Source organism: Galeopterus variegatus, unplaced genomic scaffold, assembly GCF_000696425.1.
Source record: "Galeopterus variegatus unplaced genomic scaffold, G_variegatus-3.0.2 Scaffold143, whole genome shotgun sequence".
NCBI lineage: Eukaryota > Metazoa > Chordata > Mammalia > Dermoptera > Cynocephalidae > Galeopterus > Galeopterus variegatus.
Window position 1 is genome coordinate 928,965 of NW_007726254.1, and position 9,999 is coordinate 938,963.

Sequence of the window (9,999 nt, forward strand, 5' to 3'; positions counted from 1 at the left end):
CGGGGCTGCGGGGCGGGCGGGGCCGTGCCTCCCGCGCTGCTATAAAGGGCGCCACCGGAGCTGGAGGACACCGCTCGCTGCGCCCGCCGCCCTCCCGCCGCCTGCCCCGCCATGGGTCGACAGAAGGAACTGGTGGCCCGCTGCGGGGAGATGCTCCACATCCGCTACCGGCTGCTTCGCCAGGCGCTGGCCGAGTGCCTGGGGACCCTCATCCTCGTGGTGAGTGGAGGGAGCCGGGGGAAGTCCTCTGTCTCCAGCACCTGCAGTCCCCGATCCCTCTGTTACTGGAGGGGCTGTGCTTTTTAAGACCCGCCTTCTACCTTCCCCCATGCTTAACCCAGGAGGATCAAGCTGACCCCCAAAGCCTCTTTCCCATAGTTCTAACCACATCTCTGACAGCTCTGACTCTTGCCAGAATGACAGCTGTTACTCCCCAACGACAGATATGATTCTTTACTCTCCACCCATGGCCCAGCCCACAGGCTGGGTTCCCAGAGTCCCAAGCCTTGGGAGGCAGTGGGGGCAGAGGAAATGGGCCCCATTAGGTTATTTGGGTCCTGAGTATCTGGCCTCTAATGGATAATTAAGCCTCAGAAAGTCCAAAAATTGCAATGAAGTGAAGACAGTTTGCCACAGGTCAGGGCAGAGGGTGGAGGCCACACCGGGCTGTAAACAGCAAAGTGGGAAGAAAGGAAGACCCTGAAGACAGGAGGTTGTGGAAGGAAGGTGGTGTCTCTGCCTCTTGCCAAGCGACTCCCAGACTCTATCAATTGCACAGACAGATGTTGTCAGCTTCTGTGCAGTTTCTGGCACTTTGAGTTACTCCCCAGACTCTCAGTTACTCTGGGTTCTCTGAGTGAGATATTTCCCCTGCCTGGGTTACTCCTTAGTCCCCTTTACTACTTGGTTACACCAGTTTTGCACCAGGTTGTTCCTGGGTGACTCTGTTTGCACTTCTTGGGTCTGGTGGATACACCAGTTATGGTTTCTATTTCCTGTCCCAGTTACTCTGATTTTCAGTTGCTCATGTGGTTACACCTGTTTTCTTCTGGGTTGCTTCTGGGTTCAGTTGCTCCGTTGCAGGGGGTGGGTTACTCTGTTTCTGCCCCAGTCCCAGCTCTAGGTAATACAGACCAGCCAGCCCTTGGTGGACTAGGAATCTTAAGTAGGAGCAAGTAGGGCTGGGGAACACCCGCCCCACATGGACGTGTGTTGGGGGTAGGCTCTATGGGGAGAGGAGGGCTGAGACTCACCTCTGGCTTCGAAGAACAAGAAGAGGGGAAACCAGGTGAGGCATTTTATCCACAGACCCTTATAAGACTAGTGGCCCTTGTAGTCGTCCCTACTCCCTCTTGTCCATCAGTGCCAAGAAGGGAGTGGGAGGAGGCATTTATCACCCTTCTGCCCTGGAGCCCCCTCTCTATCTGATTTATGAGTCCATTTTCACAGAGGGGCAGCCTCATCCCCTCCCAAGTCTCAGTTCGCTTCCCCCACAAAAGGAGCAGTCACGCCTCATGCTGAGCTCAAGGATCATTTGGCTTATCCCAGACCACGAAAGGAGGGTGTTAGATTTGTGGAGAAGGCTTTCAGGTTCAGGTGGATGTAAGGCGTTGGGTGTCAGTGAAAAGGAGAACCACAAAGGCTGCCCAAACAGAAGGGGCAGGACTGAGCGTGCCCCCAGTGGTAGATGAGGGCCTGCGTGTATACTTCTGTATGTTGGGGTCCTAGAGCCTGTGGTCGCAGAATGATGATTGGCTTTGGGGTCAGGGTGAGAGTTGGGGGCTGGCCAAGAACCCAGGGCATAGGGTGGGGGAGGAAGAGGAAGATTAGCCCCAAGGTGGTGAAACTGGCTTTGACAGCTCCTCCCTCCAAGGCCTCCTGGGATGGTGCCAGGTCTGGGCCTCAGGCCGGCAGGGAACTGAGGCCAGGGCCTGCCAAGTGGGGCAGGATGTCCCAGACCTCCACAGCCTGTCCCCATGCCCCCCATACACTCCCAGTCTCTGATCTTTGCCCTCACCTGCCTGCACACCTTTGTCCTGCATCACTGCAGCTGGCTTCCCCACTATTTCTTGGTCTTTCTGCAGTATGATAAACAAAATGCTTAACAACCCAATGCAACAGGCACTGACTCATCAGAATGGACACTTCATACTTCGCACAGGTGCTGGAAACTGCGTGATGTTGATAAAACCTTTAGTTACGGGCACATGGCATAGAAGACCCAGAGCAGGAGCTGGAGCAGCTTTGAGGGACACTCAGGAAGCTCAGGGCAACAGTTCTTTACAGCTGGTACAGAAGTATTTTGAGAGGGCTGCCTGGTTAGCTCAGTTGGTTAGAGCGTGGTATTATAACACTAAGGTCAAGGGTTTGGAACCCCATACTGGCCAGCTGCAAAAAATAAAAAATTTAAAAAAGAGAAGTATTTTCACATTTAAACAAGAGGAACAGGCGTACAGTACAGTCTGTACTTGCAAAACATCAGAGACCTTAGTCCCCTTTAATCACCCCCATCCCTGGCAGAAAGTTTAGGACAAATCTCCCTATTTCCACTGCCCTGGGTCCTGGACTGGGGAAAGTGAGAGGAGCCACTCAGATCTCTGTCTTTAGGACCTCCAAATTTGAGTGGGAAACTTGGACCCCTGAGGGCAGAGAGGTCAGGGCAGGTGGAGAGAGGAGGCTCTGGGACAGGGACAAGGAGGATGACGGTGCTGAGAGGGGGACACGATGAGGGCTGGGGCTCTGACATTCTAGATTCAGATGCGGATTCAACTTCACTTCTGGCATTTCCTCTACCGTACCCCTGATCACCCCACCACCACCACCACCTGGGCTCTGCTTTGGGGCAGCTGGGGGATAAGTAAAACCCTTCCCACCTTGATGCATCAGGCCTGAAGGGCTGGGGGAGAAACTGCTAAGAGGAAAGCTGTTTCCCTACACCCGCTCCTGCTGGGATTCAAGAAAAATCATCGAGGTGGTTCAACCATCTTCTGCGGTCCCAGTCACAGACCCTGTTTCCAGTCTTTTCCATAGGGCCTGTATATTAGAGTTGGGACATGGTGGGTAGGGGTACATGTCTCCTTTTTCTGGGGAGTGCAATTGCAGCAGAAGGGGTTCAGGTTGGATTCTAGGAAGGACCTTGAGCCCTCCCAGGAGTGACAGTGGAGGTTGCTGGCTTCATGCCTTCCTTCTGGAGTGAGAGTTGCTGGTCCACGCACTCCCTGCCTTGTTCTGTTTCCTGACACAGATGTTTGGCTGTGGCTCCGTGGCCCAGGTTGTGCTCAGCCGGGGCACCCACGGTGGTTTCCTCACCATCAACCTGGCCTTCGGCTTTGCCGTCACTCTGGGCATCCTCATCGCTGGCCAGGTCTCCGGTAAGGCCTTAACCCCACCCTCCGTCCTTGCGCCTCAACAGCATTCCCACCAGGTGTTCCACTGTGGAATGGGGTGGGTCGAGGACATTCCCAAGGGCAAATCATAGCTACGGCCTCAGCTTTGGGACCTTGGGAGAGGAGGGTGGAGAAGGGACTTCACACTTAGAACCTTCGACTCTCACCTTGGAATCAGAGATTATCAGAGTTGGCCTGTTACATAGTCCAACCACCATCTTTTACTCAAAACTCTTCCCTGTAGCCCTTTTTGCTTGGCACATGGGGGGCAATATGAAGGGAGCCCTGGCCTCCCCACTGTGGCAGGTTGTAGCTAATAGGTCCCATCTCCCCTCTGCCTAGGGGCCCACCTGAACCCGGCTGTGACCTTTGCCATGTGCTTTTTGGCACGTGAGCCCTGGATCAAGCTGCCCATCTACACCCTGGCTCAGACGCTGGGAGCCTTCTTGGGTGCTGGGATCATTTTTGGACTGTATTATGGTAAGCATTCCCCACCCTTCCCTCCTACTCAGCTCTGCCCCCCTCCCTCTGCTTGGGACCTGCTGGCACCAGGCCTTTCAATGACAGACTGCTGGGCCTGCCCAGGCCCCGGGCTCATGACTCACTCATTCACGCACAGGCCCAAGGTGGGGGGCACGAGGGAAAAGAAACGAGTTGGGCAACAACAGAGTCTCAGGCCCTCCACCCCACCCCACTCCACCCCTCTGCCTCCCGAGTCATACAGCAGTGATTATACTCACCCATGACTCCTGGGGGTGGGGGGGCAGGGAGGGCCCAGCCTGAGAGGGGAGGCTGGGCTCAGGCCTCTGCCCTTACACACTGTGGGTCTAATCTGTCACCAGATGCAATCTGGAGTTTCGCTGACAACCAGCTTGTAGTCTCGGGCCCCAATGGCACAGCTGGCATCTTTGCCACCTACCCCTCTGGACACTTGGACATGGTCAATGGCTTCTTCGACCAGGTATGGGCTGGGAACGTGTGAGGGGAAACAGGGAGGAGGACCAAGCTGCCCTGGTTGCTCATGGGCTGGCTGGGGGACAGAACTCCTTGGCTACAGCAGGGTTTCTCAATTTGTGGGGACACCTGCATCAGAATATGGTGGCAGGTACCTATAAAACATGCATCTCCCCAGCGGATTCTCATGCACTCAAACATTCTAGCACCACTGCTTTAGAAAGCAGAGTGTGGAGATGACAGAGTCTAAGAGCTAGAGGGAAGGCAGAGGACCCAAGGAGGGGTCGATTGGCAGGGGCTCAGGGAGCTGCTCCTCACCCTGTTCTCCCTACTCCCCAGTTCATAGGCACAGCCGCCCTCATTGTGTGTGTGCTGGCCATTGTTGACCCTTACAACAACCCCGTCCCCCGTGGCCTGGAGGCCTTCACTGTGGGCCTGGTGGTCCTGGTCATTGGCACCTCCATGGGCTTCAACTCTGGCTACGCTGTCAACCCTGCCCGGGACTTTGGCCCCCGCCTTTTCACTGCCATCGCTGGCTGGGGCTCTGAAGTCTTCACGTGAGTCCAGCCCCCACCCAGCTTACCCCAGCCTGCCTCCCCTCTGCCCTGCCCCACCTGCCCCTGACCACGTGTGTCTGTGTCTGTTCTCTAGGACCGGCCGGTACTGGTGGTGGGTGCCCATTATCTCTCCACTCCTGGGCTCCATTGCGGGTGTCCTTGTGTACCAGATCATGATCGGCTGCCACCTAGAGCAGCCCCCACCCTCCACAGAGCAGGAGAATGTGAAACTGGCCCATGTGAAGCACAAGGAGCAGATGTGAGTGGGCAGGGGTCATCTCCCCACTGCCCTCGGCCTTGAGCATCCGCTGACTGTGTAGGGGCCACTCCCTAGAAGCCCTCTTCAGGATCCCCCGCCCAGGCTAAGAAGCTCCCTATCTACCCTCACCCCACTGGACAGCCCCCTGCAGGATTTCCACTGGACCCTGCCCATAGTGGACCTTAGGCCACTGCCCTTAGGTGGGACATGGAATAGGGCCAGTACATCCTTTTTTCTCCCAAAAGGAGGGAATGGGCAGCAGGTATGTGTGTGTGTTATGTGTGTGCACATGTGTGCATGTGCAAATGTGTGCAGATATTCAGGGAAGATATTTGCCCAGATATTTAGAGCAAAGGACCAAGCGGAAAGGATTCTAGCTGTGGGGGAAGCCCAGAGAAGGAGGAAGGTGACGTATTCATCTGTGAGTGAGGGAAGTGGCAGGGTGTGCGTGTATCAGGGGCTCTGTGCAGGAAGGTCCAGATATATGTGTTTCTGAGAGAGTGTGTGTGCATGTGTGTGTGTGCGTGTGTGCCCTTTTTTCTAAGCGGGCGCTTCTATAGGCTTTTGGGAGTAAGGGTGGACGTGGGTAGGGCCGGAGGGAGGGGCTGCAGCTCAGGTGTGGAGTGCTGGTTATACCTAAGAGCTGTGTAACATGCTTCTGTCATAATGTAAGCATGAGGGGGTGGGTAAAGTCCAGGTCGTAAGTTTCATGTTTGCTTTGTTTTTTGTTTTGTTTTGTTTTTATTTTAAAAAATATCTGTAACATATGTTACAGTCTTAGGGATAGAGGTTGGAAGACCTCACTTTAAAAAGAGTCCTGACTCCTTTAATCCTACACTCAACAATGTACTCTTTTGCCTTTTATAAAAAAACAATAAAATAGTATGCCAAAAACTGTCAGTTGTGCAAATATCTTTCCACTTGCTCTGCTGTTTTTCTGGGGCCAGTTGAGGAGCTTCACAGTATTGGGCCACAATTACTCGGGGTGCCCAGGTCAGTGTCTAAATCTGGTCAGGTACCCTGGGGATCACACTCTAGCACTGCGAGGGTGGGCAGGGGTCAGTCACACAGAGAGGTTAGAGAGCCTCTTCAAGCCTCTCAGTGGTCCCAAACTTCCCCCCAAGCTTCCGTCTTTCTGGGCACCCTCAGCACAATAAATGGCATCTTCTCCCTAATCCCTGTACCCACACATCACCCCAGGAAGGCAAGCTTGAGCCCCAGGCAGAGCTGCCCAAAGGGGAGAACTGCTGCTCAAGAGGGAGTGAGTTCCCTGTTCCCAGAGACCAATTAGACCGGAACCTGTATTGTCCTCTGTTCGGCCTCCATCACTCCCACCTGTTGGAGTGAGCAGGACCGAAGCCATGGTGGGACCTAAAATCACGAGCTCTAAATGATTTTTAAAAGACAGCTTTTTTCTTGGCACGCATTTCTCTGAGTTCCCTCTTTTCTCATGGTCATTTGGTATTTCGGACCTTGGTTATGGGGCAAGATGACATTATTTACATGAATGTAAAATTTTCCAGCCAGCCTGAAGCTGCAGACTTGCACGTACCATCCAGGCCCTGAGATAAGGATGGGAGCAGAAACCAGATGGAGTCTCGGTGAGACCTCGCACCTGACTCATAGACATGAAGCCCTCAGTGTTCACGTGCGCCTCCCTCCTGCTTTTCATTTCCCACATTCCATTCCCTCATCCCCCTCTTTAAAATCCCCTCAGTAAACCTGAGTCTTTGAGATGGCTTTAGCCTGGACAGTCTCCTTCAAGTTTACCGGAGAGATAGTTAGGCAAACATCTCTCCTTAGGTCACTGGTATTCCTGAATAAAAGCTGACTTCCATTTTCAGCAACATTTGACTTTTGAGTTGTTTGCTTTTGTCTGGAGGCAGGCAGCTGGACCTGTGAGATCAATATCAATTTTGGGGAGCCTCACCAGGAGCTGAGTGTGCCCTGTAACACACCCAGACCTCAGCCACAGGCCCCTTAGCAGCCTCATGCCTCCAGGCCTGCCCCAAACAGTCCACACAGCAACGAGTGGGATCTTTCTGAAACTCCTGCTGGAAGTGGGGCTCTTTCCATGGCTCTCCCTGCCCATCCAAAGACAGTCCAAAACCCTCCATCTGACATTCAGGCCATCGAGGACCCAGCCTTTGTTCCTACCCATTTCCTTACAATGCTCTATCCACCCCCAGACCGGAACCCCACACCAGCCAGCTGCCTAAATAAGTAAATAAATGAGAAGCACAAAATTATAAAGGAAAAAAAAAAGTTCTCCTGATCTGCTTTAATGCCTCTTCCTCCAGGAAGTCGTCCTCACTCTCCCCAACTCTTCCACCATCTTCTAGTGAGCTGCCGAAGCCCCAAGACCGCAGTTGTGTTTGTCCCCATCTACCCCTCTGCTTCTCTCCTCAGCCTGAGGCACCTCTGTCTGTGCCCGGTAAGGCAGGGGTTGCAGCAAGGGGCTTGGCACTCCTGAGCCCAGGAAGCTCTTCTCATTTTCTCTTTCCTTACCAGATTCTTCTCAAGTTTCACTGGGAATACAAGGGAGGGTGTCCCAAGCCCTCCTGCAGAGTTAACCCTATGGGAGCCAGAGGATCCCTGGGACCAGCAGGAGAATTGTGGTTTTTAGAGGCTAAGCCAGGAGAAATATAATTTTTAGAGGTTTAGCCAACTCTTGCTCCCCAACCTTCACAGATGGCGAGGCCGTGGCCCAGAGAGGGTGGGTGACAAATGAAGGGTCACACAGCCAGGACTCTGCTTGGGGAGGTGGGGGTGGGAGATGGCGATTCCACCTCAGGTCTCTACCCCTTCCTTGTCCCCAGCTCCCAAGAGGTGTGTCTGGAATGTTGGAGGGACCTAAGCCAGAGGGAGTGTCTCCTTCCCAGGCCCCCAGGGGGAGGAAGGGCAGACCTTGGGAGGAGAACATGGCTGCTGAGTTTCATTCCAGCCACACGGTCCCACCTTTTGTGCCCCCACCCTGCGGTCCTTCCTAGCACGCCTTATGTCCTTCTGTCAATCCTTTCTCTGTAATCCTGCTGTTGGCCCTCACTAGTCAGCCCAAGGGTGGTGGAAGGCCTTCTGGTGCAGTGATTAACAGGTAGTCAAAGCTGGATTCCAGGCCCAGCGTGGCCTCTCTCTAGCTGTGTGACCCTTGAGTGGTCCTATTCTTTCCCCAACCTCAGTTTCCTTATCCGTGAATCTGGGGATAATGAGAAGAGGAAATAATGGAAGATAATTCAGAAAAAGAACTTAACACAGTGACCGGCTGTTTGGTAAATACTCAATAAATGTCATCTCATGATTTTTCTTACAGAATTAGAGATGGGGGGTGAGGCAGAGGTGGAGCAATGGGGGGTGGAGGAGGGATGCCGAAGGCGTTTTTTTAAAGGTCATTGGAACTGGCCGGTTGCTCACTTGGTTAGAGTGTGGTACTGATAAAGGTCATTGAATTCAACATCCTCTTCCTCCTCAGACTCCTTCCACGGATTCTAAACTTCCCGAGAGAGGGGAGGGAGGAGGAGTGGGGGTGATGGTTGGCGGTACCCTGACTTTAGAAGGCTCTTGAGAGGGATGGGGGCAGTACACAGGTACACAGGCAGAGGAGCACGCAGCAAGGGAACATGCTGGATGCAGGGTTAGACCACGTGAGGAAAGGTCAAGCCTGGCTAGCAGCAGGAGCAGCAGGTCACGGCAGGGCTGGTAGGGACGCGAGCTGTGCACCAGCTGTGGGAGCCCTCCAGCAGCGGAGGGAACCTCCAAACCTCCCCACCTCACCTCCAGACTGTGCCTTCCATCAGCAAGTTCTAGAAAGAAAACTTTTCACCTCCTTTAGAAAAGTGTCTTCTCTCACTTCAGGTAATCCGTTTTCTGTAGTGGACATGAAGGGAGAATTGCCCCATGGGACGGTAGCCATATGCCAGGCCTCACCTCTGTCCCGTCTTGCTATGCTGAGTCCTCTCCACAGCCCACTTTGGAGGAGCCTGTGTGTCCTTAAAGTTCTGACTTGCTTGGATTGAAATCAGCCTTCCTGAAACTTGAGCTTGGTTCCTGTTTCTTTGTGTGCCTGCTCTGTGTGCGTGCACAGGTGCAAGTGTGCCTTTCTCAGTGTTTCTCAGTGTTCCTGTCTTTCTTCTAGTATATCTAGTTATATCTCTGTGGGTCTGAGCCTGTGGCTGACCATGTCTCTGTCTCTTTCCATGTCTCTGTCACTACCTGACTTTGTGTCTGGGTCTTTCTTTGTGTACCTCTAAGTGGGCATCCTGTGTACTCAGAGCACATCTCTATATGTACCTCTGAGCCCATCTCTCAGTGTACCTGAGCATGTCTATGGGTGTCCTTTGAGCATCGTCTCTGCAGGAACTCAGTGCATATCTCTGTGCATACCTACAGTGACTCTCCTGCCAGCCCCTTCCTGCTTGTCTTACCCCAGGGCATACCTCCTCCTTAATTCCTGCTAATGAGCTCCCTCCTTCTTGCTAACTCTTACACCTCGATTTTGTTTTTAGAAAACTTGGGTGGGGCACCCCTAGGCCTGGGGAAACATGGGTGGGGTAGAGTTGGGTGGGGTGGGAAGGGTAGAAGAGGGACGACTCCACCCAGTACAGGCAGAGACCCCAGAGGCCAGAGACAGCACAGTCACCCAAGGAAGGGTCTGAGAAAGTGTGGCCTAAGCAGGCCTCGAGCCTCCTCATTGGGAAGAGGGAGTCTGTCCAAAGGAAGGAGATACTGAGACACCAGGTCCCTCGGGGAGATGGAAAAGGGGCTTGCTGGGAGACACCTCAGAGTCCTAAGAGGGCAGAGAAATGGGTGTGTCTGCTCAGCAGCTGGTGGTGGCCTCCTCAGGGAC

The 9,999-nt window shown here is 53.7% G+C and overlaps 1 protein-coding gene across 1 annotated transcript; it reads left to right on the forward strand.

Annotated features, from left to right (window-relative positions):
- Positions 1–78: 78 nt before the first annotated feature.
- On the forward strand, positions 79–5,304 carry AQP3 (aquaporin 3 (Gill blood group)). Its single transcript, XM_008590970.1, has 6 exons — positions 79–219; positions 3,245–3,371; positions 3,729–3,866; positions 4,229–4,347; positions 4,680–4,897; positions 4,992–5,304. Exons 1-6 carry the CDS (start codon positions 112–114, stop codon positions 5,158–5,160), a joined length of 879 nt encoding a protein of 292 aa, XP_008589192.1. The 5' UTR covers positions 79–111; the 3' UTR covers positions 5,161–5,304.
- Positions 5,305–9,999: the final 4,695 nt, after the last annotated feature.

Coding starts and splice junctions, on each gene's coding strand:
- AQP3 (XM_008590970.1), top strand. CDS start 112: ATGGGTCGACAGAAGGAACTGGTGGCCCGCTGCGGGGAGATGCTCCAC. Junction 220..3,244: donor TGGGGACCCTCATCCTCGTG/GTGAGTGGAGGG, acceptor TTCCTGACACAG/ATGTTTGGCTGTGGCTCCGT. Junction 3,867..4,228: donor CATTTTTGGACTGTATTATG/GTAAGCATTCCC, acceptor ATCTGTCACCAG/ATGCAATCTGGAGTTTCGCT.